Here is a 27,539-nt window from a genome sequence, read left to right on the forward strand (position 1 = left end):
ATTTTGAATTTTCTGTTTTTCATGCCATTATATTGGGTTTCTTCTTAGTTTTTACCAGCTGGTTGATCTTTCTTCTATATTTTTGATTCGAGAACTGTATTCATTTTTTATAGGTTGTTATAAACCTGTTTTTTTTACCTAAAGTAAGAGCTGACGATAGGAAGGGGCAACGCTGCTGGACTGAGAAAGCCTCCTATACTAAGAATCGACGGAATTGCTACCGAAAAAAAAGGTGACTGTTTGAATTTGTAAAACCAACCTAGTTAACAGAGTAAGCATTATGTGACACACTACGCTTTCTTGGAGTTCATTTCTCGTCAGATCTCACGTGGGCTGAACAACTCACGAAAGTGAGATCCTCCAGCTCTCAGAAACTAGGAGTCATCCTAGGATGCAAAAGCCTCCTCCTCCCTCACGATTCCCTTTTGATACTATTCACGTCATGTAATATGCATGTCCTCTCTTTGCTGGATGTCCGAAACCAAGCAGTTCACGCAGCAATTTCTAGCAACTCTGATGCCAAACCCCAGCAGTCGATCCAAGACCAAATTGACGGGGCTTCAATGTCGGCGTTATACAAATACATACATTGCCCTCCATCGGAAGAAGGTATCAAAACTCGTTCCAGGTAGAATAAAGCCTTTGCGACCAATTCACCAAAATACAGCTCGACATGACTACCTTGTACAGGGTACACCCCGCCAAGAATAATTCAAGACAAGTTTCGCTCAACGATCCGTCGTCATATGGAACGGCCTCCCAGTAGGGATAATCCCGGAAAATCCTTTTCTTGAGGCGTTTAAGAGAAGGTATAATAAATACTTCAAAAGTAACTAGCGTCGTAATTACCAGGACTAGCAGCATATCATCACTTGTGATGGAGCCGTGAAGCCTGTAATAAAAGAAAATAAGAGTAGATAGTTAACCTAAACATCTTAGATTGTTCAGTAGTATTATTTGCTATGAAAGAACAAAAGAATTTCATTTCTGTAATTATGGGTGGACAGGGCCAAAAAAAAAGGTTCTGCCAAAAGCTTTACTCCCTTTTTTTGAACACTTTTCTAATGTTTTACACATTCTTTATAACAATTGTTTAAGTATTTGTTAAGAGCTCCCAACCCAACTAATCGACAATCCTTATCCTTACTGAAAGAAACTGGAGAAGCTTCATTCCCTTTGACATCGGACGCCTCAACGAACAAATTTTCAATTCCATTTCCAACGTCTTTCTCACTCTTGCATTGACGGATTTTTCGCGCGGGAAACACCATATCCATAAGAATGGTCAAATGATCTGACAAAGTACGACCACCATTTTTAAATGCAGAGCACTGACTCCATCAATGCCGTGGGACTTTTTGAGGTTTGACAGCTAATGGTTTTTCAAGAGAAGAGCAAGAAACAATCAAATCCTCTTGTCGAAAAAAATGAAGGAAATTGTAAAATTTCTGTTCAAACTTAGTTTCCAGAACCAGATCAGGTGCAGAGAATACAGACTCAAACGTGAGCAAACCACTCATCTTAGGGAATTGCTGGAACAGAAAGAGAAGACATAGCTTTAGAAGAATGACGCCTATCATTCCAGAGAGTATTCGAGTTACATAAAACTTTGCAGGATATCCCGTCAAGTGGATAACTCCAATGGAGAGCAAGTTGGTGGAAGAAAATTTGGCTTTGTACAAAGACGCTTAATAATTACCATTTTCCATCGTGGAAAATTTTCCTCCACATTCCCTCCAAAGGTTTTACCACCACTCAGTAGAACCCAAAGCAAGGATGGAATTACCAAACAAACCATGGAGTAAAAACTTACAAAATTCTATTTATGGAACAGCACTTCCTTGGGCATTGAAAATAGTGTGACAAAATTATACGTGATATACGTCTAAAAGATGACGAACTTCCAATATGGAACAAGACTCATGCGAGGTGAGCAGATGAAAAGGGATACCACTTTTCGTAAAGGTTTGGGAAGATATGAATAATGCCGATAAAAGTTACAACTGGGTAGTCTGATGTTTGATAGTCGAAAAAATTTTGACCTGTGTGAGGAAAACTGAGGAGAAGGGACAACTGGATCTGAATCCGGAGTTCTGAAAGAGTTCTGTAAATACGCGACACTGCGATTCTTTGAGACCACTTCGATGTTTTTTATTCAAAAATAAATAAAAAGCAAAAACGTTCCATTGAAATACTGGCTGTTTCTACACTAATATCACAATTGGAGTCACTCCTTATTATCTACGGATCCTTAAGACCTTTTTAATGCCTTTACAAGGCTTTTCAGAAGCTAAAGCGAATTGGCACTCCTATCTTAATTCTTGACTCCATACCCTCTATTGGCAAATTATCGGTTCCGTTTCATTTCCCCATTGGCATGGATCCTTGATTAGAGTTTCTATAAAAAAAAAATCTAATTTATTTAAAAGAAAAAACGCAAAAAAAACCTTCTGGCAGCTTCTCTTTGTTCGATTTGTCTTAGCCGTTCTTTCTCTCTTTCCACTTCTAGCTCTCTCTGTTTTTCGAGCTGACGCTGGAGCTCTTCATGCTTTCTTCTCTCTTGCTCAAGACGAATCTTTTCTTGTCGCTCCATTTCTTCGCGCTCTTTCCTCTCTCTTTCTTCACGCTCTCTTTTTTGGGCATCTTCAAGAGCCTTTCTTCGACGTTCTAATTCTGCTTGACCTCTGTCGAAATTCTCTTTTCGGCGATCCTCAAAAGAAACTAGAAAAAGTATGTCTTTCAATTCTCATTTTAAAACCAGATTACAACAAAAACACATAATCAATTATTCTTGAGCACTACATTCTTCAGCCCCTTTCTATGAAGATGGAGCTATTGAATGCTCCTATGAGAAAACAAAATCCCTTCCATTTTATTTTTATTTTCTTAAATATTAGTACATTACTTCCTTGCCTTGAGGCCAAGACCTTACATTAATAAACCAAAAAATCAAAAATCTGAAATAATATTTAAAATTGTGGAGTATTTGTAACGGTAAAGAATTATTTAGAAATATAAAACAAAAACCCAGTGCTGCACATTCAACAAACATAGTTAAGCTAAGTGACCATGAACTAAAAACAATCTCGCAACAAACGCGACAAATAGATGGGGAGAGGGTAGAAAAATTGTGCAGAAATATGGTGCACACATTTTATGAATAGAGCTGCAGAAGATAACAGGAGCAAAAAAAAGTGTAAAGTAAGCAATAGTAACTACAGCGTTAAAAATAAATCGCTTGGTACATCATAAAATCGGTCAATATTAATAATTACACTGAAAGTCTATCTTTTCAGTCTTAATTCTTTTCTCAGATAACTGTCTGCTCAATTTTGCCCCAACTTATATATGAAAACTAGATTGATCTTCTGTGATCTTTTTTTTATTATTTGCATATGAAAGGTAAATTATAAGCAAAATATACGAACAAACAGCATATGGTTTGTAGGTAACGAGTAATCTGTTAGCACCGACATTATAGCCCACGAAGCCTCTTGTGCCCAGACGCAATATCACGATAAATATAATATAAATGCTATACGCGAAGTTATGCAGTTTTTTTTTTCAAATAAATATACAAGAAGCATATCTAGGCAAAAATGACATTTTCTGGCGAGAATGTGCAACGACAAAATTAGGGAAAATACTCGCGTAACAATTAATCAAATGGGGACACTTGTTGAATAAGTCTTTATTCATAGAAACAACTCTAATATAGCTTTTTGCCACTTTTTTTTAGATACTGGCATTTTGAGCTCACTTCTCCATCCGCCATTTTCATTTAATATTTTCTGTTTTTTTTTTTTTTTTCAATTTTCCCTGCAGCGCCACTAGCAGCAAAAATTAGTTCCACATTATCACTGTTACGATTAATAAAAATTCTAATTTCAAGTCAGCAATATTGAAACAAGATTCAAGATTCATTTGTTTAAAACATCTTTCATAGTATTGGCAAAGGCCTCAACTAAATTGCACTATTTCTTGCAGCACAGGAAAAAAACTAAGCAAGATTGTACAACACAGAAAAAAAAAAACACCGGAAAAACAAAACACAAAGCATGATTAATGACACTTGTATAAAATGGAATAAAAGAAATCCTTTCCGGCGATTGCCGAACATCCACGTCTAGACTTTGGGGTCAAGCAGGCAATGCTATCTGGGCTTTTGAGTAGGTGGGCTTTGAATTTAGCGATGATAGATGGCGCTACGACGCAACATTGGTCTTGTATATTGTTGCTTTTATGGCATTCCGTGGGTACTTTCTAGAAAGTAATTTACCTCTCATCTTCTTTGGGCTTGTGTAGGTCTGATTTATTATAATGAATTTTTAAAGGAAAACCAATTAACCTTCCTACAAATAACTTTTGAGGACAGCTCCAAATGGAATAATTTTTTTTCCCGCTAATTCTCTTAAATAAAGAATATGCCCTAGGAACCTCTAGTCATCAACTCTCCCAAAAAAAATATTAACTTGATTTTATAAAGCTTACCTCTTCTTACTTTTTAGACACTAACCTACCCCCTTTCCACCTAAAAAAAAATCCTAAATAATGGCTTTTGTTGTTAACCTCCGTTTTTGTAACATTATTCCACAGAAACAGTCACAATCATTCAAAAATTTATACAAACCAGGGGAAAGCATAGAACCCTCTTCCTTATTAGACGGAGATGAAGTAGAATGAACAAAACTATCATCACCACTGCCAATGGACGCTAAGCTCCCAGCACGAGTTTTTTGTGCACCATAACCTCTACGAAAACTGGGAGGCATCCAACTGTTAGGAAGGACAGATGGCAGGGGCTCATTAATCCTTGCTACATCACACAGATGCATGGCCAGTATAAACTCTTCACAAGATAATTTACCATCTGTATCAATATCAGAAAGTGTCCTAAAGGAAAATGAGCTTTTAAGTAAAAATAACAAGAAAAAACAATAAATAAGCACATAATATGATAGGGAGAATAAACACACATTTATTTTTTTTCTTAATTAATATATAGACGGTCACGCACGCTTACCTAAAGAGGGGATATACAGATTCCCATCTAAGGAGCCCCCCTACCGCTTCAGATTTCTTTCTTGCACATGATATACAATGATTGAATCTATTAGAAATTTAAGCTTAAAGACGTATTTTTACGCATCAAACCAAACCCCTAAAATTTCCACGAAGTTACGCTAAATTCTGACTATATTGACAGCAACATATTTATAAAAGGAGGCAAATTATATTAATAATGTGCGAAGTAGTTATAACGTAAGGCATAAAAAAAGGTTTTCTCTGAAAAGCTAAAAAATCACTCTTTTAAGGCATTTCTAATAGATAAAAGGCAAAGATTGCATACTTACTCTTGAATATCCAAAGCATACCCAAAACTAAAACAAGTCTTGTCTTTAAATAGTAATGGAAGAGGATAATATATTCGCACAATCATAAACGCCAATTAAAATTAGAATAGGATATGTCATAGGAGCAGGTTCAATTTTCACTGCGGAGATAAATTCTGATACCCTCGAATGGTTTCGAAAAATATGATGGCTCCCATCATATTTTTGCTGCTTTACTCTGATATGTCCTCCAACAGTCTGTACCCACGTAAAAAGCCAGGCTTAAAAAGTCTGCTCAAAATTTTTTCTACTAGAAAAGGGAGTAATTTGGTAAGATTTTATGTCAAGTAACCATTTTCACTGTTTACCTATGCTTTAAACCTCTTTTTTCAAATTAACTTCATTAGTCTTATTTTCATTAAACAAACAAGTCAACAGTCAAAAGCGAACCCGAAAGCTTACTGTGCTTACTATGATACCAAACACAGCGCTAAAACATCTTTAAAATTATACTAGGGTATTTAGTTTTTGAACACAGAATTAGCTGTTTGGCATACCAAACACATCTGGTCAAGTCAAGCTGAGTTTAGCTGAATTTTGTATTCAGCTTTATTAAATAGACAGTGTACAAGAAAGAGGCTTTTAGTTACTTTTCAGCTCTGGTAGAGGAAAGAAGATACTTTTCTTTTCTTCTTTTAATAGTGCTTGCAACACAAATATTTGAACTAGCTAGCTACCGAGCATTACTTAAGAGCTCCGTTTTGTCAAAACTATTATTGTGAAGATATATAGTAGCCATCTATTTGGGACAAAATGGGTCGTCCCGTTTGGCCCTATTCCCGAAGATCGTCAACAAATGGGGTGCAAAGAGCTCACAAGAAAGGATTTAAAGGAATCGGAGCTTTACGGGAGGAAGTAAAGAGTCAAAATTTGAACATATCAAGGTGGAGAAGCGTGCGCAATCGCGTTGGCACCAAGCGGTCTCATGCTGCGTTGAGTTGTTAATAGCAAAAGTAGTAGTGCTGTATTTAAACCAAAGTTATTGGCAATCTTTCTTCAAAAGTGGTAAAATTGTGGCTGACAATAAATCGTTTGGCATGAAGAGAAAAGAATCATAGAAGTAGGTATACCATGTTCCTCGGGGAACATCTGAGTCGTTTTTTTCTTGTCGAAATAACTTATTCAACCTAAGTATCAGGGTAACTAGACATGACATTAATTACCCCCTCCCCCCAAAAAAAAGAAAGACCATTAATCCAGATAATAGAAAAAAGGCTAACATACTCAACAGTTAATTATAGAGTCATGACAAAATACAGTTTTTTGCACAAAAAGTGCCACTATTTCAAATTTTGAATGTACACAGTAGTTCATCAATGAAAGTTGCAATTTGTCTCTCTCTTTTTGTGAACCCCGATACAAAAAAAAGCCAGGCTTAAAAAGTCTGCTCAAAATTTTTTCTACTAGAAAAGGGAGTAATTTGGTAAGATTTTATGTCAAGTAACCATTTTCACTGTTTATCTATGCTTTAAACCTCTTTTTTCAAATTAACTTCATTAGTCTTATTTTCATTAAACAAACAAGTCAACAGTCAAAAGCGAACCCGAAAGCTTACTGTGCTTACTATGATACCAAACACAGCGCTAAAACATCTTTAAAATTATACTAGGGTATTTAGTTTTTGAACACATAATTAGCTGTTTGGCATTCAAAACACATCTGGTCAAGTCAAGCTGAGTTTAGCTGAATTTTGTATTCAGCTCTATTTAATAGGCAGTGTACAAGAAAGAGGCTTTTAGTTACTTTTCAGCTCTGGTAGAGGAAAGAAGATACTTTTCTTTTCTTCTTTTAATAGTGCTTGCAACACAAATATTTGAACTAGCTAGCTACCGAGCATTACTTAAGAGCTCCGTTTTGTCAAAACTATTATTGTGAAGATATATTGTGAAGATATATAGATACACAGAAAAGTAGTAGTGTTGTATTTAAACCAAAGTTATTGGCAATCTTTCTTCAAAAGTGGTAAAATTGTGGCTGACAATAAATCGTTTGGCATGAAGAGAAAAGAATCATAGAAGTAGGTATACCATGTTCCTCGGGGAACATCTGAGTCGTTTTTTTCTTGTCGAAATAACTTATTCAACCTAAGTATCAGGGTAACTAGACATGACATTAATTACCCCCCTCCCCCCAATTAAAAGAAAGACCATTAATCCAGATAATAGAAAAAAGGCTAACATACTCAACAGTTAATTATAGAGTCATGACAAAATACAGTTTTTTGCACAAAAAGTGCCACTATTTCAAATTTTGAATGTACACAGTAGTTCATCAATGAAAGTTGCAATTTGTCTCTCTCTTTTTGTGAACCCCGATACAAAACAAATCCTGGAAATGGACCCATAAGATCTAGCTTTGCAATTTGAGACCAAAATAATATTAAAGCGAAGTTTTTCGTTGGAATTTAGCCCATGAAAAAATAATGAAAGCCAACGTTAGTTCCTTCATCTATAATGAAAGCCAATGAAATAATGAAAGCCAAGAGTTATTTTTTCCTGCATCCCAGTAGCTTAACTATTGGCCAGGCTTATACCCCAAAGTCAAACGGCCTAAAGTCAAACAAAAATCCCAAAGTCAACTAGGAGGTTTGGACCCCCCCCCCCGATATATTTTTCTGACATGTAAAAAAGTAACAAAAATGGATATTAACAAATGTTGTATGCGTTTTTTTTGTGTAAACCCCCCCCCCCCGAAAAAAAATCTTTGAGTAATTTTCCCCCCCCCCCCGAGAAAAATCCTGGATAGGGCCTTGATCGTAGCTACACTAATGAACAAATTGTATACGGCATAAATTATTTATTCCAACAATAGATCAAAAGTACTCACCATATTTTGGCTAAAGTAACTTGAGGAAGTTGCGACTGTACTAAAACACCCCGAGCTTGAATTCCTGTCAGGAATCCGGTGTTATTCCTGTCCAATGAGTTAAATAACTGTGCATACTTCAACTTGGTTTGCTGGGGAATCCCCCATTCTGGAGTATCTTTAGAGACTGGGACACCAGGTGCTCCTTGCGTTTGTGCGATTGAGCCACTAAAACAAACGCTAATATTCAATGTGGAACGCTTATGTGCACCATTGATCAGATTAATGAGTTTATTGTTAAGTCAATTTATATTATTTTGCACGAACTAGAAACGTGAGTAAATCGATGTTCAGGGTGCGAAACGTTGCAGATTCAGTTATCATTATGAGAAATTAAAAGCAGAGCATATTTTTCTGTTTTGGCCCAATAGGAAGAGAATAAAAAAACTCAGGAGAAGAACTGAGATGAATTTGCAATTGTAGTTTACGCTAGCATAAATTTAATATAACTTTCCTTTGTAACAGCTAAAAGAATATTTTGGGATAGCAAGTTGTTTCCTGTTTAATGTCAAATATCCAAACTTAACTACAAGGCAGAAAAAGCCAAAGGTCCACACATGCCCGACTCTTGCAGGGGAAGGTATGGGTTAGAGGCTTTTCCTGAGGAGAGGAGTCAAAACATTAAAAAGCAAATTTTTTTATCACTACTTTCAGCATCTGTTGGAAGATAATTTTATATTTTTCCAGGATATCTCTTCGAACAAATAATTATTACAGAGGACGTCCCCCCAACCTTCTCCTTTCTGTGAAAATAAGCACATGAATACGATATTCCATGACACCCTTAAAATATTTCTGAAATTAGAGGTGCCACCCCGCAGCACCCATATTGCAGGCTTAGTCAAAAAATATTCCTCAGAATGGGAGGTTGTGTGTTAAATTATCCCACCTACCCCCTCTTTCCATGGAGCTAAGCGTATCCTCCTACCTGAAAATTTCCGCCACATACAAAATTGAGCAGCCAAAGAGAAAGTATGACAAACAAAATAATGAAAGAAAGAAGGAATTTTGGAATATTCAACCTATATTCCAAAATATAGGCAGAATGTATAGCATTTAATTTTATTTAGTACAATCTTTTTGGTCACTTTAAAAGTGCTCCACAACCTTTCCTTTCCGTTCGAAGGAGTCTTCTCCCAATCTTCCAGGATCAACGGTTCGATACGATCACCCCTGGGAAAAAAAAATAATAATATAATAATAACAAATAAACACACATCTGTGATCTTTCTTCTGGGAAAAAATGCAAAATTTTAAATTTTTGTAGAGAGGAGCTTAAAGCCCCCACGGTAGTGTTTTATAATGTGCTGAATCGAATGGTGTGGATATTTATTAAGATCACTTGTCTTCTTCTTCTTTTTTTTGGGGGGGGGATCCTCAAGTTTCGAAAATCAGGCAAATTTTCTCAGACTCGCCAATTCTTCAGATGTATTAACTGTTATCAAAGTTCCTCTTCTTTATAATTTTGGTTACTATTGGTTCGAACTGTGTGATTCTTAACGGTACATTCTAGAAGTTTTTTGTAATATAGGTAGAATATTCCAGGATCCCTTTGTTTCTTCATTCCTTTTATTTGTCTTAATTTCTCTATCACCGATCAATTTTACGTTTAAAGAGAATTTTCCACGTGAGATTTTCAGGGGAAAAAATTATCACGGGAGAAATACATAAAAAAAGAAGATGATGACGTAATTTCTTTCTTTTTTTTACCTCAGTTGCTTTGGGGTTCTCACTGAAGTAACTCTAATAGCTTCTTTTCCCTACGTGGATTAGTTTATTGGTGGTGGTTTTATTTGTTTTTAGTTTTAGTTTGAATTTTTATCTTGTTCTTCTTAAGTTTCTCTTGTGCTGAAGACGCCTTGTTTTGATACAGGCGAAATATCCGCGTTGTTTTACATTTTTCGTTTTTTCTCTCCACTGGCCGCAGTCTCGTTTTTTTTTTTTTTCATTGAGTTTTTTCTCTGTGTTTGTTTTTTGTTATAGCTGGCCTATTCGGCTTAAGATCTTTCATCTGACAGTGAACAATGGAGTAGATATCCCATACACACATGCTTCACATTACAAACATGGCTGATAGGTTAATAATCACACAATGAAAATTGCTGCAATTTGGTAATTAGCTACCAGCATAATGGTGATGGAATTGAGAAAATAGTCGAAGGAAAGAAAACAAATACACAGTCAGGAAAACCATATCACAAATTTCAGTCACGTGTTTTTTTCTGAACACCATACGTGTATTCAATAGCTTCCGTTGGAATGGAAACAGCAGAAAGAAACAGCATTGCTGGTATTCTTAAACTTTTTTTTGCTTCCGGGAGGCTTTAAACTAATCCCAACCGGTTGCATGATCTAAGGTTTCTGAAGGATTGCTGTACATTCTTATGCTAAGAAAATACATCATGTTAACCATTTTCTTAGATAATTCTCGAAAGTAAAAAAATACTCCAAGGCATTTCTATACATTTCAGCCTTGATAGATTATAAAGTGGCTTGTAAAACTTGTTGTCTTTTGTTGTTTTTTTTTTATTTAGCTTGACAGTAGAATTTATAAAGAGTGAAGCTTATATTGTGGTATTTTGAGTATTTATAAAAATTACACCAAGACATCTTTTCAACTTTTATCTTGTATACATTAATGCAGAAAAAAAATGTTACTGTAAACAACATACACTTGCTGAATTTAACATCATTCAGACATAAATTTAACCTGAAGACCATAGCTAGCTAAATAAGGTATGATTTATTTTAAAGAAAAAACTAACTTTAAATTAAGAAGGGCGTGTACCATTCTGCAAGTACTTAAAGACAAAATTAATTGCCTCTTATCAAAATCCATAAATACGCTTATTTCCAAGCTCATAAAGCTAAAAATCTAACAAACACAAGTAAATATCAACTGTAATCAGTCCTATTTCCGGTGGAGAAACTCTTGGGTACCTACTTTTGAAGAGGAGGAGATCCAAACTGCAGCAATGGTTCGACGGCATTCGTTGGAGGTGAAGTCATAAGCAATTGTTGATTTGACAGTGGTTGTGACGAAACAATTGGTGCAACCGCAGCAATTATAGTAGATTTACCAAAAGATGTTTGAACTAATGGCTGCATACTGGGCATCTTTAAAAAAAAAAAAAAAAAAAAAGTCAATGTATATTCTCCAAACTTAAAAATCAGGTGTGAATATGTAATTCAGATGTCTGAAGAGTCAAGGCTACAAAATTGGAGGTTTAAACGAAAAGACAAAAGGCTATTATTTTTTTTCCAGCTGTTGCATTGTTTCTGCATCTTTTAGCTTTTCTACATTCAAGTTCATCAATAAATTTTATATTGACCAATTAGGTTTCATTCAAGTTAATTAAAGATTCTTTTATAGCTCATTTAATGTACAATTAAAGATGCAGAGGATTCGGGCCAATTTTGGCTGGCTAGAATTTTGATGAGCTTTCGTTTTTTACTTGAAAAACTTGTAGGCTAGAATCTCCGCGACATTTCTGGGTTCAACATACTGGTATCAGTTATATCAGGAACTACACTTCTTCCAAGCCAGACTACCCTATTTCCCTTTACAAACCTTCAGAAATTGCATACATCCAAACTCATGTAAAAAGTAGAATAGCCAGGGTATTTTTCACGGCTGAAAAAAGTTTGAAGGAATAGGAAGATATGTTAGCGAATCAAGATTTGAAGGATGGTAGCTATGAGGTCAAAAATGGCTCTGAAACGTGGGCAGTTAGGGAGGCAGGGGAATATTTGTTAAATTTTCTCCATACAAATTGTCTACAGACAGTTTTAAGGTATCCCTTTGACTGAGTGCCACTTTTTAGGGTTACAGCAAAAGAAAGGTCGAGATAGTTAGGACACATTTGGCAGAAGAAGAAAGACAGGGTAAGGCGTCATAACATCTAACCGTCAGGAGCACTACAAAATCCGTCACAACATCGACAAAAAGTCCGTCAGAACCAGTAACCGTCGGAACGTCGACAGTCATAACATCGACAGTCACAATCGCTACCCATCAGAACGTCGACAGTCATAACATCGACACGGCATAACATCAAATTTTTTTTTTTCATAACCAAAATCCGTCAGAACCACTTACCGTCAGAACGTCGACAGTCATAACATCGACACGTCATAACATCTAAAATTTTTTAGAAGTTATGAAAACCTAACCTAACCTAATTATTAAAACCTAATATATAAAAAACGTAGTATATTAAAAACTAACCTAACCTGAGCGAAGTAATTTTTTTCATAGCAAAAATCCGTCAGAACCACTAACCGTCATACCATCGACAAGTAATAAAATCTAAATTTTTTTAGATGTTATGAGGTGTCGATGTTATGACTGTCAACGTTCTGACAGGTAGCAATCGTGACTGTCGATGAACTGACGTGTCGATGTTATGACTGTCGACGTCCTGACGGTTAGTGGTTCTGACAGATTTTCTTTGTCGACGAAATGGCGTTTAGTGCTTGTGACAGTTATTCGAAATGGTAGCACCCCGAAAAACAGGTCACCAAAGTGTTCTTTTTGGCCATTCAGCTGGGACCAAACGAAAAGCAGGTTGTCCCCGAACGGGTCATAAGGAAGGATTTAAAGAAATTTTGAACTTCATGGGAGAGGGTACAGAGTGAATCTTTGAAAAGATCATTGTGGAGGAGGAGCGTGCGCAGCTTTATTTACCTCAGGTGGTTTGGTGCTGCAATGAATCTTGAAAATTAGGTGAACAGATTAATACAGATTGAATGTAGCCGAAAAACAACACAGCCCAAAAATTACAGATGACAAAACCTGAAATCAATAAATATGTTTATTTTAGTGATATTGCATGTTCCTTGATATTTTTATTATTGCAAACGCTCATTTTAATTAAAAATGAAGTCTTACAGGAGGGAGTAGATAATTAGGTTCCCTGAGAACTTTTAGAAATCATCTCTCTTTTTTTACAAAAGAAAGAACACAAGAAAACAAACCTCTGAACGAGGCAAAATACAACACAAGTTAATAGAAAGGTAAAACTAACTTTTGAATTTTTTTTACTGTTAGTTTTATGTTCAAAATGACATTATCACTTGCTTGTCGTTTTTGAGACTCCTCCAATATTAAAAACAAAATCTTTTTAGGTTTTGAAGAATTTAAGAGCAGCCTCATGCCAAAAAAGACTGATTAATCTGCAAGGACACCATTTGGTGATCCTAAGCTTAGCCCTTATCATTACTAGAGAAAATTTTAAATAAAAGAAAAGATATGTATATAGTTTTCGCTTTCGTGTTAAAATTGCATGTTTACTAAATATATTTCAATTTGTAATAATAAGTAGCAAATTTACATCAAAAGTTTCTGCTATATCAAATTTTTTTCCGTGGGCTGTTGCAGCTCGGACGTAGAGTTGCCTACCAAGTTAGCAGGAGGCCATGGGTTCAACTTCCACTAATAACGAATTCCTATTATTTCTTAGATATAACAAGCTCACCCCCCCCCAATGTAAGTGTAAGGCCTCCTCTATTGCTAGTATCTTCAAATAAGACAATGGTGTTTAATCATCCAGCATAACAAAAATGAATTTTAGATTTTTAATAAAGGCTATATATCTATGACTCAACCTAACATTGAGCTAGTAATTGTGATAATTCAAAATATTTTTTGTGATTCCACATCTGTACTGCAAACTACAGCTTTTCTCAATACCAAAATAAATAAGTATTTGAGAATTTTGTATAAAATTTCTAATAAGTCAAAGAAGAAAACAAAGAAATTTTTAAGCACTTAACCTATTGTAAAAGAGAGAGTTGGAAGGAGGCTAAAATGAGTTTGAAAAAGAATAGAAATTATTACCTGAGATGGGCTCATCAATCCTCCGACAAGAGGAGGTGTCCCTACTCCAGTCATATTCATAGGTTGCATTAGTGGAGTTACAGGAGCTGTTGCAAGTAATGGCGGGGATACCAAAGCAGCTCCTTGAAGAAGGACAAGAAGGAATTAAAAGCTTCATCATAAACACTCATAATTTAACAATGATAGCAAAAACAGATCTAAGAAGCAACCATCTATCCTTAAAGTGTGTTTCTCCATTTCTTTGCCCATACCTGCTAAACGTTACTAGTTGTGTCCTGGGAGCAACACATGGTTTTATCCTGTTTTTTTTCTTATTATTTTTTATGTTTCTGATTTCAATTTATTGTGCAAAAGTGGCAATGGCCTAACCTCTGTATTTTTGAAAGAAAGCACTATGACCAGTCTGATGGATATTATGGCATACTTTGGAAAGTCATGCATAATCCTTGGTATAAAAAAGGAAAAGCAGAAAATGTTTTTCTTGTTCTTAAGCCAGAGCTTATATTCTGAGACCTGATGTGTTGTTTCATAGTCTATACTCACAAAGAATATCTGAAATTGTTCCACCAAACCTCTGTTTCTTAGCCATGTTTCTGCTTTTAGAAGGAAATCTTTATTTAAGCAGCCAAATTTACCTCCCGCCTCCCCCCCCCATATTACCTAATGTGGTTGAGTTGGCTCAAGGTTCCAAAAGCCCCCAAGTAAAACACTGGCTCTTACTTTCTACAAATTTTTATGAATATCTGACAGCGCATTCTAGGAGATGTAACAAGAATCAAGGGGAGTTAACTCTTGCTCCTCAATTAGTTTGAATGGAATTCAATACCCTCTTCTGATAGACCGTTTTTAATAGGACTTTCGAGACCCCCTTATTCTGCCTTCAGCAAAGGACAAAATTTGCAAATATTCAAAAAAAAAGAAGAAAAAACACAATTATGATAACAGTTCCTAGTCCAGTAGTGGTGCAGTGGGTTTGACCTTAACTTGGTAATACGGGACCCAGAAATCAAACCTTGCTGTAGCAACACACTGCAGGACCAATGCAGAGACCTTAGTATTCAAGAAGCATAGTTAGTCCAACTACACCAGTTCCTATTGCCCACTGAATTTGGTTCAGATTTGATGATCCCTTCTGAAAAAATGCATTGACAAAAAGAGATCAGGGTTGCTCTTCCAGCTCCCCCACACAGGCTCTTGATTTCAAAACTGCAAGAACATTTCCTTAAATATTACTTTTGACCAAGTTTGGTAAAAGTCCAACCAATTCTCCTGGTTATTGTTCTGATTACATGTACTTGAGGATTTCCTTACCCCTCCCCTATAAGAGTTTGGATCAGGTCCTGATCTCCTAAGGCTTATCTAAAACATTTTCTTTTGTTTTTCCAAGAATGATGGCTAACAATACTTTCTGGTAAATGCCCTGATTACAAAAACCCAGAGACCCATCTGTCCACAATGAATAGATCAGGTAAGAAGTCTGAAAGGGCAAAAATGGACCACTAACTCTTAGTTTCTACCAAGTGTGATTGAAATTTGACAACGTCTTCTACTAGATGTCACAATGACAATAATTTATTGACCCCACTAATTTTCAACATGGTATTGAACCCCCAAAAGGCATAACCAAATTCTTTCTCTTATTTTCAACCAAGTTTAGTTGAAAACTGAAACTCCTTTTCCTAAACGCCTTCATAACTGAACTGAATTTTAAGGTCACTCAATTTTCCTTGCCCAATATATGTCAGATTAGCTTTTGACATCCAAAATCCATACCTATTTCAATAGCTCTCAGCTTTTGCCAACAGTCCAAAACACCTTGTGGCAAATGTTCTCAAGGCAAGAGTTGAGTTATACCCTCCCCCAAGTATATTGGATTGTGTGCACAAGTCCATAAAGGCCTAATTATGACCCTTATATGCTACTAAGTTAGGTTGTGATTCAACAGCCCATTCTGGAGGAAGTTGTAATTATAGGAAAGTCTTGACCATAGCCCCTGCTGCTAGACATCCTGGGGACAAGATTTTAGGGTCCCTACCCTTTTCCTCCCTGACAAAGGCCACATTACGCCAGAACCCTCAAAAGGCATAGCTCACAACACTTCACCTACGAAATTCATTCAAGACTCAATAGCCCATTCTGAAATTTACTGTAATGACAAGAATTTAGAGACCCCTTCCTTAGAGGAATCACGATTGATAACCAAGCTCAAAAGCCACAGCTAGGACACTTATTCTTATTTCTAGCTACCGTATGTTTTGTTGAGATGTGATGCTTGACATCCTGATGGATAAATTGTCATCTCCAGTCACATTAGGTTCAGATCCACAAAGGGCAGAACTATATAACTAGCTTTTACTTCCCACACAGCATGGGTGATATGCAACTATCTTTTCTGGTAGATCTGCTGATGATACAAGTTTATGAACTCTTTTTCCAAAGAGGATGGATTGTGTCCATGCACCCAAAAGGCCTAAGAGGCAAGCTTACTCTGATATTCTACCAGGTTTAATTGAGATCTAATCACCGCATATTATGATTAGATTTTAGGGACCAACCTTCACCTCTATTATTTTTTACTGGAACCATATAGTAGTTACTATTACTGAATTAATTTGCATTAGAAAATGTTTCTCACTAGACAGTCTCTTCAAAAGCATGTCTTTAAACTTTTGGATACTATGGACTGTGGATTAGTCTTTACTAAGTTGTAGATATTACTGCAATCATGACTGGTTAGAATAGGCTACCAGAAAAAATTATTTCTTTTATTTTTCAGAAAAATCAACAAAATGTTTTAAATTTCTGAGGAATTTTTCTTTTCTGTTTCATGATGTACATACTGGAAAAAAAGTTTGACTTTCATTTCTCACTATTGCTGAGCTAAAACTGCTGATCATGAAAAAAGAGAAGAAAAGAAGATTCAAAAGCAAAATTGTTCTATGACTTAAAGGGAAACCGCCTAATAATGAGAGTGTTTTTTTTTTAATCTGGTATCTCACAATTGAGATTTATTAAGAGTAAAAAAGAAGATTGCTTACCTGGCATTGAGTTTAACTTCTGGACAGCAGAAGTTTTTAATGATGGTGGGACCACAGATGGGATTTCCACACCTTGGAGCTTCAAAGAAATAATTTTGCATGCAATAAAAAACTCTGTAGAATCAAGCCTTCCATCACAATCAGCATCTGCAAGAGCCCTGGGCAATGGAAGAAATATTTAATTTGGTCTCAAATGCAATAGACATAATGCTGACATTGAATCCTCCCTCCCCTTATGTATATGTATAAATCTTGTCCAAAATAATCTTAAGAAGCAAAACTTTGAATTTTCCAGAAAGCTAAATAGTAAAAAAATAACACTTTTTTAAATCAAAAGTGCATCTTTTTTTTCTCTGTTTTTCTACATTTCAATCATTTCAGCCCTACTTCATTTGTCCAATATTTGAAATCAAAGTTTCATTTCCCTTACCTGTACATCAATAGACCAGCTCAATAGCTCCTTTAAGAGGAGATGCAAATGAGGAAGATAGGATGAATCAATCTCCAATCCTTCCTTAGAGAGTTTCCAGTGAAAGAGCAGGCTAATTCATGATTGAAGTCAAAGGAAGTCTCCCAATCCCAACCTAAATTGGGTTCCAAAGAGTCAAGCACAAACGTAAAAAAAGAAGGCCAGGGCTAGCCCTTAAAAAATGTCTTTAGAACCTCACTGATAATCAGGATAAGCCAACTCTTAAAGTAAAACTCATTGTTTCCTTCATCTGATCATTAAGAGAAACAGTCTTATCACTAAAAAGATATTGTTAGCATTAGAATAATTTTTTTAAACCTGTAAAAGGCCATTTTTCTGCCATAATTAATAAAAATGTTCTGTTTCAAAACAAAGCAGATCTGGATAGGGCAGGAAAGTGACAAACTACATTCAAATTTTCAAAATTTCATTTTACAGTATGTTCCTAGAAATACTCTTTTTGGTGCTTAAGGAGAGTCTGAAGAGCAATTTCTTTTCCAGTTCTTACTTCCCAATAAGTTCCTCTAAGGTCAAAAAAATTCTTCTTGTAACTTTCCAAATGATGTCAAAGTCAGTAGCAGGCCTGAGAAAAAGCAACTAGGGCACTTAGTCTTACCCCCTGCTATGTCTGACTGAGATTCAATAGTCCCTTCTGCTAAATATCCTGATGGAAAGTAGTTTCAGGGACGCCTCTCCTTTGTTTCCCCTAAAAAGGTCAGATTACAATCTGATCCACAAAAAACCTAACTATTTCATTAGCTCTTTCATTTATAAGAAATTAATCTAAAGAAACAAATCAAGTTTCTTTAGGGTTCAACAGCCCATTCTGAGGAGGTCCTAATGACACAAATTTAGAAATTCTTCCCTCCCTGCAATAGTTGCAGAAAGTCATCATTCTCAAAAGACATAAATAAGCCACTAGGTCCTACTTCCAATATAAGTTTAGTTGGATCCATTAAACTTTTCATGCCTTTAAAGAAATTTTCGACAAATTTAATTTAAAAGATTTATAGACCTACTAAAACCCAAGAATACTCCCTTACTAACAGTTGCTGCAAAACAGTGGCTATATAACTCTTTTCCTGAAAAGGAAGATTGAAGTTCCAATTGCTCTGTAGTAATGATCTCACAATACTTCTTACGGATTCATTAATTTACAACTGATTCCATAATTTTGAGGACATGCAAGGTGTTTGTCAAAAGCATAATTGGGGCTTAAAAATTACATTTGGCCATAAGAGGTGGTTTGAAATCCCCTTGAGTGGTTTGTGTTGGATGTGCTGTCAAATTCATTTTGGGATAAATTTGTCCAGCTACTTTGAAGCTGAAAATACTACAACTATTGATGGTTTGATCATTGCTCAGCTTTAGTTTCAGCCACAGGTTTGTTTTAAATGAAATATGTTGTTCAAGCTTCATCCCTTGTACAAGAGCCTCAACTTTTGAAGGGCCTAGCTTACATAATACCAACTGTTTTTGGTGATTAAATAAAAAAAAAAACGAGTTTTTTTTAACTGAAAGTAAGGAGCAACATTAAAACTTAAAACAAACAGAAATTATTCCATATATGAAAGAAGCTGTCACCTCCTCAATGTCTCACTCTTTACACTAAAGTTTTTTTTATCATTTAAAAAAATAAAGTTGTGAGACAGAGTCAAACTTTAACATAAAGAGCAAGGTGTTGAGGAGGGGACAGCCCCTTTCATATATGGAATAATTTCTGTTTGTTTTAAGTTTTAATGTTGCTCCTGACTTTCAGTAAAAAAAAAAATTTTTTTTTTTATTTCTGAATGTTTTTAAATTAATGCAGCTTTGATTTTGGCTCACCGTACATGAATAATTAAGAAGAAATTTGCATATTAATTTTACTTTTTTTGGCTAAATGGCTTTCTTGAAACTTTGATCTGACATAACTTACAAATTAACTTACGTAACAATTTATGTAAATTACGTAACAATTTACGAAACAATTTTACATAATAATTTTCCTATTCTTATCCTTTACCTAGTTGGATATTAGGCTATTTGGTGAAATCCTAGTTTAGCTACTGTTCACTATCTTGGAAAGGGGTTAGGTTAGGAAAATGAAACTTTCAGGGATGGATTGGACTGGGAAGGTGCCCAATGGATATTCTTAAAAAAAATTACATTCTATAGAATGTAAAAATAATATCCAACTACACTTAGTATCAAGATAAAATATCATGCTAGATGGATAATAACATTTTTAAGACTCTTACTCCTTTACTTACCTAGCTGAATATTTGACTGTCAATGCAATATACAGAATATCTACCTAGTTGGATCATAACATAGCTTAGTGTTTCAGATATAGGCTATATCCAAATAGGCAGATACAAAGATTCTCTAAGCAGTTTTGGGTTAATATCCAACTACCCAGGTAAATTGTTTCTCTTAGGCACAGCAAGAATATCTACCTAGTTGGATAATAATGTTGCTTAGTGTTTCTGATATATATTCAACTAGGCAGATAAGAAGATTCTCTAAGCAGTTTGGGGGTTAATAACCAACTAGCCAGATAATTCATTTCTCTTAGGCACAGCATGAACATCTAACTAGGTTGATAATACCAAGTCTTAACACTCCTGATATACATATATATCCTACTAGGAGGATAAGTAAAATCCATTATACAGTTGGGATAATATCCAACTAGCCAGATAAATTGTTTCTCTTAGGCACAGCAAGAATATCTACCTAGTTGGATAATAATGTAGCTTAGTGTTTCTGATACATATCCAACTAGGCAGATAAGAAGAATCTCTAAGCAGTTTGGGGTTAATATCCAACTAGCCAGATAATTCTTTTCTCTCAGGCATAGCATGAATATCTACCTAGTTGGATAATAATGTTGCTTAGTGTTTCTTATATATATCCAACTAGGCAGATAAGAAGATTCTCTAAGCAGCTTGGGGTTAATATCCAACTAGCCAGATAATTCTTTTCTCTTAGGCATAGCATGAATATTTACCTAGTTGGATAGTAGTGTAGCTTAGTGTTGTTTATATATATCCAACTAGGCAGATAAGAAGATTCTCTAAGCAGCTTGGGGTTAATATCCAACTAGCCAGATAATTCATTTCTCTTAGGCACAGCATGAACATCTAACTAGGTGGATAATACCAACACCCCTTCTTAACACCCCTGATATATATCCAACTAGACAGATAAATTGTTTCTCTTAGGCACAGCAAGAATATCTAACTAGGTGGATAATAATGTAGCTTAGTGTTTCTGATATATATATCCAACTTGGCAGATAAGAAGATTCTCTAAGCAGTTTGGGGTTATTATCCAACTAGCCAGATAATTCATTTCTCTTAGGCACAGATGAACATCTAACTAGGTGGATAATACCATGTCTTAACACTCCTGATATATATCCAACTAGGAGGATAAGTAAAGTCCACTAGGCTATGCAATTTGGGGTTAATACTCAACTAGCTAGATAAACTATTTCTCTTGGGAATTGCCATAATATCTAATTAGGTGGATAATGATGAGTCTTAAATCTTTTGACATATATTTAACTAAGAAGGAAGTTACTTAACTACCTAGTTGGATCAACTTCAGAAGGGCTAGGACAAAGTGTTATCCACCAAGTTAGATGTTCATGCTATGTCTAAGAGAAAAAATTGTCTGACTAGTTGGATATTATCACTAGTTTGCATGAAGGATTTACTTATCTGTCTAGTTAGATATATATCAGAAGCTTTAAGCTAAAGTATTATCCACCTAGTTAGAGATACTAAGTTGGCTCTTGTGCTTTATTGTATTTGGCTAGCAAGATAAAACCATTTTTCTTTTAAATTTTAATTATTTTCCTAGTTGGATAATTTCTTATTTGCTTAAAGGATTTTTCAGATAGCTAACTAGTTGGATAATTTTGGCAATGACTAAGTATGGTTGGATATTATTTTTACATTCTATAGAATGGAAATTTTTACATAGCCTATTCTCCATTGGGTATACTCCCAATTGGGCTATAGACTAAAGTATGCCCTGGGAAGATATTTTAAAGTACTTACTTCTACTCCTCTCTCTAAAGGGCAGTGACCTTTAAATCTTTGTGTTATAAAAATGAAACCTTGCAAAAGAGATCTTCTGCTTAGAAGCACAAAAAAACTGTGTTTAGCTTCACCACTTTGCTTAATCTCAATTTTTAAGGTTTCAAAGATGTACAAATACATTTCCTAAATTTAGAAAATAAAACCATTAATATGGTTTAAAATTCTACTCAAATAGGCCTAGGCTAACAGGAATTGTATTTACAGAACTAAAACCAGAGAAAAAGAAACTGATAAATGAAATTCAGGTAAAATGTTGTTTTGCTGAAAATTCAATGGGTCAAGTAGGCAAATTTCTAATATTTAGAAATCAGAAGTACTAATATGGAAGCTTGGCAATACCTTCCCAGAGTAGTCTATGTTTTTGGCCCTGGATTCATTAGCCTACTGAAAGTTTCATTTTCCTAACCCACCCCATTTCCAAGATAGCAAAGAATAGCTAAACTAGAATGTTACCTAATGTTAGTGTTTACCATACTATTGGAGTAGGATACTATTAAATTAAGACTAGAAGGAATAGGCCTAGCCAATGCTAGGATTTAGGAGACCTACCATATCTGAGCAAGCATTTGGGGTGGGAGTTGGGATTTCAGCATGAATCCCTTGGCTTTATCACCAGTAATATATCCATTAATTGGCCCTAGGCTTTGAAATTGTTGAAATAACTTGGCTTTCTCAGCATCAGATATGACCCATCGATCCATTTTCAAGCTTGTGCCCCTTCTTCTAAAAACGAAATATAGGCTATTAAATGGAAAAGTACAGTGTTTTTATTCGGCCAGGTTCAACAAAAAAGTAGGACAAGTAAAAAAGTAATTAGATTGGGAAAAAGTAGATAATACGTAACTAGATGAAAATCACTTTTATAAGACTTATTTTAATATTTAGTGGTCCATTTGCATTAAGAAACACTGCAAAATGTAAATTTATACATTTCAATATATCTTAGCAAGGAAAATATTGAATCGAATACATAAATTGATGCCTTTTTTTCTGATTTTTCCAAATTCAATAATTGCTTCTGGGGCTAATTCCGTTAGATTTTACAAAAATTTTGACTTTAAAAGAAAAGCTAGCGGATGTGTTAATGCTAATTAGAGATTTTTTGTCATTTTATGAAAATGATTCAAGAAGTCAACTTACAAATTATTCCATCGCAAACAAGGTAAATAACACCTTAGATTTTCATCATCAAAACAGAGCATTGTCCCCAAGCTCAATGAATATTAATGAAGGAAGCAGAGGATTAAGTTCATCAACTTTAGCATTGTCCCCAAGCTCAATGAATATTAATGAAGGAAGCAGAGGATTAAGTTCATCAGCTTTAGCCACTACGAGTGACATTAACCTGAGTTCAGAAATTGTACCTGGCCCCAATATCACCTCTATTCAACCTAATTATAATCCTGACCTTGAGAACTCAATCAGAGATGCCCGAATTTGTTTTGAAAGTACTGAAGTGATTCTGACTAATAATAAGGACTTATCTGCTAATAATCGCAAATGTGCTAATATAATTTTAGCAGGTATTTGCAAATTAGGTAATAAATGTCATTTTGAACATGATCATGCTCCAAGCAAGCTGCAGGAAAAAAGTATTCCTGATAATAGTGTTATAAAAAATTGCAAGTTTTTTAAGCAAGGAAATTTTAAATTAGGTTCAAAGTGCCCCTATAATCATGGATATATTACCCGTAACTTCAAAAAACAAAATGAAGCTAGTTCAAGAGTTTGTTCTCAATTTTTATATAACAAGTGAAACCAAAAGAAGTGCTCGTTATTGCACTTATGTCGTTTTTACCTCACTGGCAAGTGTATGAAAACAAAGTGTAATTTTGACCACGTTCCTTTATGTAAGTTAGCATCAAATGGGCGTTGTTTTGGGTGTGATAGCCTGCATATTTATGTCCCCCCTTCCTTTTTACAAAATAAATCAAGCTGCAAACAAAAAAAAAGTGCACAAACTTGGGCAGTCCCAGCTGTTACCAGTCAAGGTAACAAGGTAACCCAACATTTTTTAGAGCGACGCTGAAATTTTTCACGACCCCCCCCCCCTCCACTAGTTCGTGTTCCATTCGACTTTCATTCTTATCCCCCTGTATGCCTGATACAGAGCAGTATACCTCAGTAATCCATCCCTCGAAACAATCCTCCGCCCCATGTACTTACGCCTGCCCAGTCAGTCCAACCCCCACAATCACTTTACTCAATTCGGACTATCCCCAAACCCCCCTCACTCATTTTCCTCCCAAAAATCCACTTCCTTTTGACTCTGTTCTTCTACGTGCGTCCAAGAAGTTACCGACCGGTTCTGGACTCCACCCGTTATTTGCCGAAATAATCACAACCCCTCCCCTCTCAAACACCCCCACCGTACGTCCCTCCCTCAGCATTATCTTGCCTCCCAACCCCCAGATAAAGAACACTCCCAATTTGACGTATTCTTAGGTCACTAGGAAACCTTTCTCTCTTCCCTTGCACTTTATCCCTCCTGGCTACCCTACCAGTATGACACAGGTTTGAGAGTAAGCTGGCAGAACGATCCACAGGTAACACCTCCATAAAGAGTTTCTAAAACTTCAAATAGTAAGACGCGATCCACCGTAGTTCCATCCCAACTTAATAATATTCCCGTAATTTGTTCGCTGTCCTCCTTTTCTCTCAAGCCCGGTCCAGTCCCGCCTTTTAATAATGCCTCAAACCACCCTTACCCACAGCACCTTCTCATAAACTTCAACCCCAAATAACTCCATCCCGAATTGAAAAAAAATCCCAATACCCAAATCGGTTTAAATTTCCAACTTTCCTACTCACCAATGCTGAGAGCCTGAATTTTGATAAACTTAGCGAACTCGAGGGTATCTCTGAAAGTCATAAAATTAATATTATTGCTTTGACAGAGGTTCAATCCCAGAACCCAGATTTCCTAAAAATCCGCAATTATACTCAGTTTATAAAACTTCGCCCTCCCGATCACCCTCTCGGGGAAAAAGGGGGTGGTATATTATTTCTTGTCCGAGATAACCTCCAACCTAAACTCATCCCAACCCCCAACTTATCAGATTATGATGAAATTCTATGGCTGAGCCTTCGACCAAAAGTACTTCCCCGCCCTTTCAATTTAATTGTAACCGCCGTCTTTTATCATTCCCCTAACCCAAGTATTGACCAGAAACGCAATTTTATCTAACTATTTCTTATAAGTGCTGATTTTGTGTTATCAAAATATCCGAACGCTGGTATTTGCTTACTTGGCGATGCGAATGACCTGAGGATGGACTTTATCTGTACGTCTCTTAATATTAAACAACTGGTTAAAATATCTACAACAAAAGGTAACACCTCTCTTGATGTTATTTGTTCAAACATTAGTAAGTATTACAACTCCCCGCAAGCACTGCCACCACTAGGAGGCAGTTACCACTATTGTCTTCTTTTTTCTCCCTCTTAAGCCATTGAACATTCCTTTACTGCCCCCATTGTGGTTTGCCACCCTCTCAGTGACACAGGCCTTTTTCTTTTGGATCATGGCTGACCAGTGAAAGTTGGTCAGACCTTTATAATTCCAATAGTCTTGATGACAAAATTTTGATTTTTCACAAAAAATTAATGATTCCTATTCATTATGCTTCCCAGAAAAAAAATGAAAAAAGGCTCCAGTGATAAACCTTACATAAATAATCACATAAAAATATTAATCCGCACGAAAATAAGCTTATTTAAAAGGGGTAATTTAGCTGAAGCAAATAAGTTAAGAAAGGAATTAAAAAGTCAAATTAGAAAAGCTGTCCGAGCCTATTATAAAAATAAAATTAAATACTTGAGCTATGATAAACCAAACAACTGGTACTCTGAAATTAAAAAACTTACCGGCAAGAGTCAAGAACAACTAAATTGTAATATAAATGAACCTCCAAAGACCACAGCTAATAACCTCAATAAGTTTTTGGCTTCTATTGTCCAGAGTCTCCCACCACTATCTTACGAATTTCCAGATATTCCTGTTCCTTTTTCACTCCCACGTAGTTCTCCACTTGATGTTGTAAAAAAAATTGAAAAAATAAAACGATCAAGCATTTGCCCTTTAGATACTCCTGTTCCTCTGATTAAGGCTTTCAGTGATTACCTCTCAAACCCCTATCCACCCTGTTTAATGAAATTACCGAATCTGGACAGTTCCCTCAATATTGGAAACAAGACTTTATTACCCCAATCAAAAAGAAAAATGGAAAGCCTGGCTTTGATGGCATTCGTCCTATTACCCTCACCTCGATTTTTTCACAATTGTATGAAAGTTTTCTCGCAGACTGGCTTAAGATGAAAGTCCTCCCCCTCATTGATCTTAGACAGTTTGGTAATCTCAAATCCACGTTAACCTCTCATTACCTGATCCATCTTGTTGATACCATGGGTAAATTACATGAAAAAACTAACACTTGGCTTAATCTGATTTCTATTGATCTTCAAAAAGCTTTCGATTTGATTAACCCCAATTTACTCATAGATAAACTTATAAATGAATTCCACATTGAAACTTCCCTTGTTAAGCTCGTTGCCTCTTTTCTCTCTTATAGATCTCAATCAGTTAAATATCTAAATTGTTTCTCAGATCATCTCCCTATATTTAAATGGCATTCCTCAGGGAACTATTCTAGGCCCTCTCCTTTTTTCTCTTATGATTAACACCCTTTCAACGCTTTAAGACAATAGGTGAAAATTTGTCGATGACTTGACAGTTTTAGAGATACGTCATAAAAACATCTTTAGCAACCCAATGGGCATACTCCAAGATATTGCCTGTGAGGCCTCTTCCCTTGACATGACAGTTAACCCTTCTAAATCCACAATAGTCTCAGTAAGTTTCCTTAAATCCCCTCCCCTTTTTCTTGCTCCTATTCCTCCTGAAACCTCTGTCACATCTCTTAAACTCCTTGGTGTTACAATTTCTTCCAATTTGAAATGGGATGCCCATATAAATAATATCCTACGACAAGCAAACTCCTCGCTTTCCCTCCTTAAACTTTTAAATAAATTCAGTTGCCCCCAATCACATTTACTACAAGTATATATTTCTTTTGTGCGTCCCATATTAGAGTACGCTTGTCCTGTGTGGCACCCTGACCTATCTAATGAAGCAACACAAAAAATTGAAAATGTCCAAAAGAGAGCTCTAAGAATTATTTCTAAAGAGGGCATGATACCATATTTGGATTTCTTAAATATTTCAAACCTAGAGACCCTCGAGAGACGAAGAAATAATTTGTGCCTCCGTTTTGCAAAAAATGCCATAACAAACCCTCGGAAGGCAAGTATTTTCCCCAAACATCACTCCCCATCCAGATTACGGCCCCCTCGAGCTGTTTCTGATCCCATCCCTGTTTTGTCCCCCATTCACTGCGTTACTTCTAGATACGAAAGAACTTTTGTCCCCTTTATTACAGGAAAAATGAATAAAATGTCCCAATAGTTTCTTTTTTTTGTCCCCCCCCCCTTCTTGACCAGTTTTTATTTTTTAACTCTTTTATTGACTTACTGTAGTTGGATTATTGACACTTTCTTAGTGTCTCTTTTAATTTATATGCATTTATGTCTCGCTCTTTTTTTTCTGTGTATATTTCCTTATTCCCCCCACCCCCGTAACTTTCTTACGTCTGCTCTTAGTCTTTTTCCGGTTCATATTTGTTTAAGTTTAGTTGGACCAGTTTTATCTTTTTAACTTTTTAATTGACTTTTTACAGTTTTAATTATTTAATGTTAAATAATTGTTCAGTATTATTTTTCTATTTAGGTGTTGTTGTTTTATTTTTGAGAGTTTTAGTGCAACCATTTATATTGTCGACTCCGAAG

The 27,539-nt window shown here is 35.6% G+C and overlaps 1 protein-coding gene across 4 annotated transcripts in view; it reads right to left on the bottom strand.

Moving 5' to 3' along the window:
- The window catches only part of Dap160 (dynamin associated protein 160), a 138,665-nt gene extending 116,269 nt beyond the window's left edge, over nucleotides 1-22,396 (bottom strand). For 3 of the 4 annotated variants that reach the window (XM_089102517.1, XM_089102515.1, XM_089102506.1), the window contains exons 1-4: nucleotides 11,203-11,371; nucleotides 8,220-8,438; nucleotides 4,631-4,893; nucleotides 2,448-2,721 (exon numbers count right to left, since the gene is read on the bottom strand). In XM_089102517.1, the coding sequence (XP_088958643.1) occupies nucleotides 2,448-2,721; nucleotides 4,631-4,893; nucleotides 8,220-8,438; nucleotides 11,203-11,366 (920 nt within the window). In that variant the 5' untranslated portion in view covers nucleotides 11,367-11,371. Of the gene's footprint in view, nucleotides 1-2,447; nucleotides 2,722-4,630; nucleotides 4,894-8,219; nucleotides 8,439-11,202; nucleotides 11,376-14,097; nucleotides 14,220-17,135; nucleotides 17,294-22,244 lie in introns of those variants that run through there. The other variant, XM_089102524.1, reaches the window with a different exon arrangement.
- Nucleotides 22,397-27,539: the final 5,143 nt, after the last annotated feature.

This window comes from Artemia sp. Qi Xiang Cuo, chromosome 2 (assembly GCF_049724085.1).
Source record: "Artemia sp. Qi Xiang Cuo chromosome 2, ASM4972408v1, whole genome shotgun sequence".
Classification (NCBI taxonomy): Eukaryota; Metazoa; Arthropoda; class Branchiopoda; order Anostraca; family Artemiidae; genus Artemia; species Artemia sp. Qi Xiang Cuo.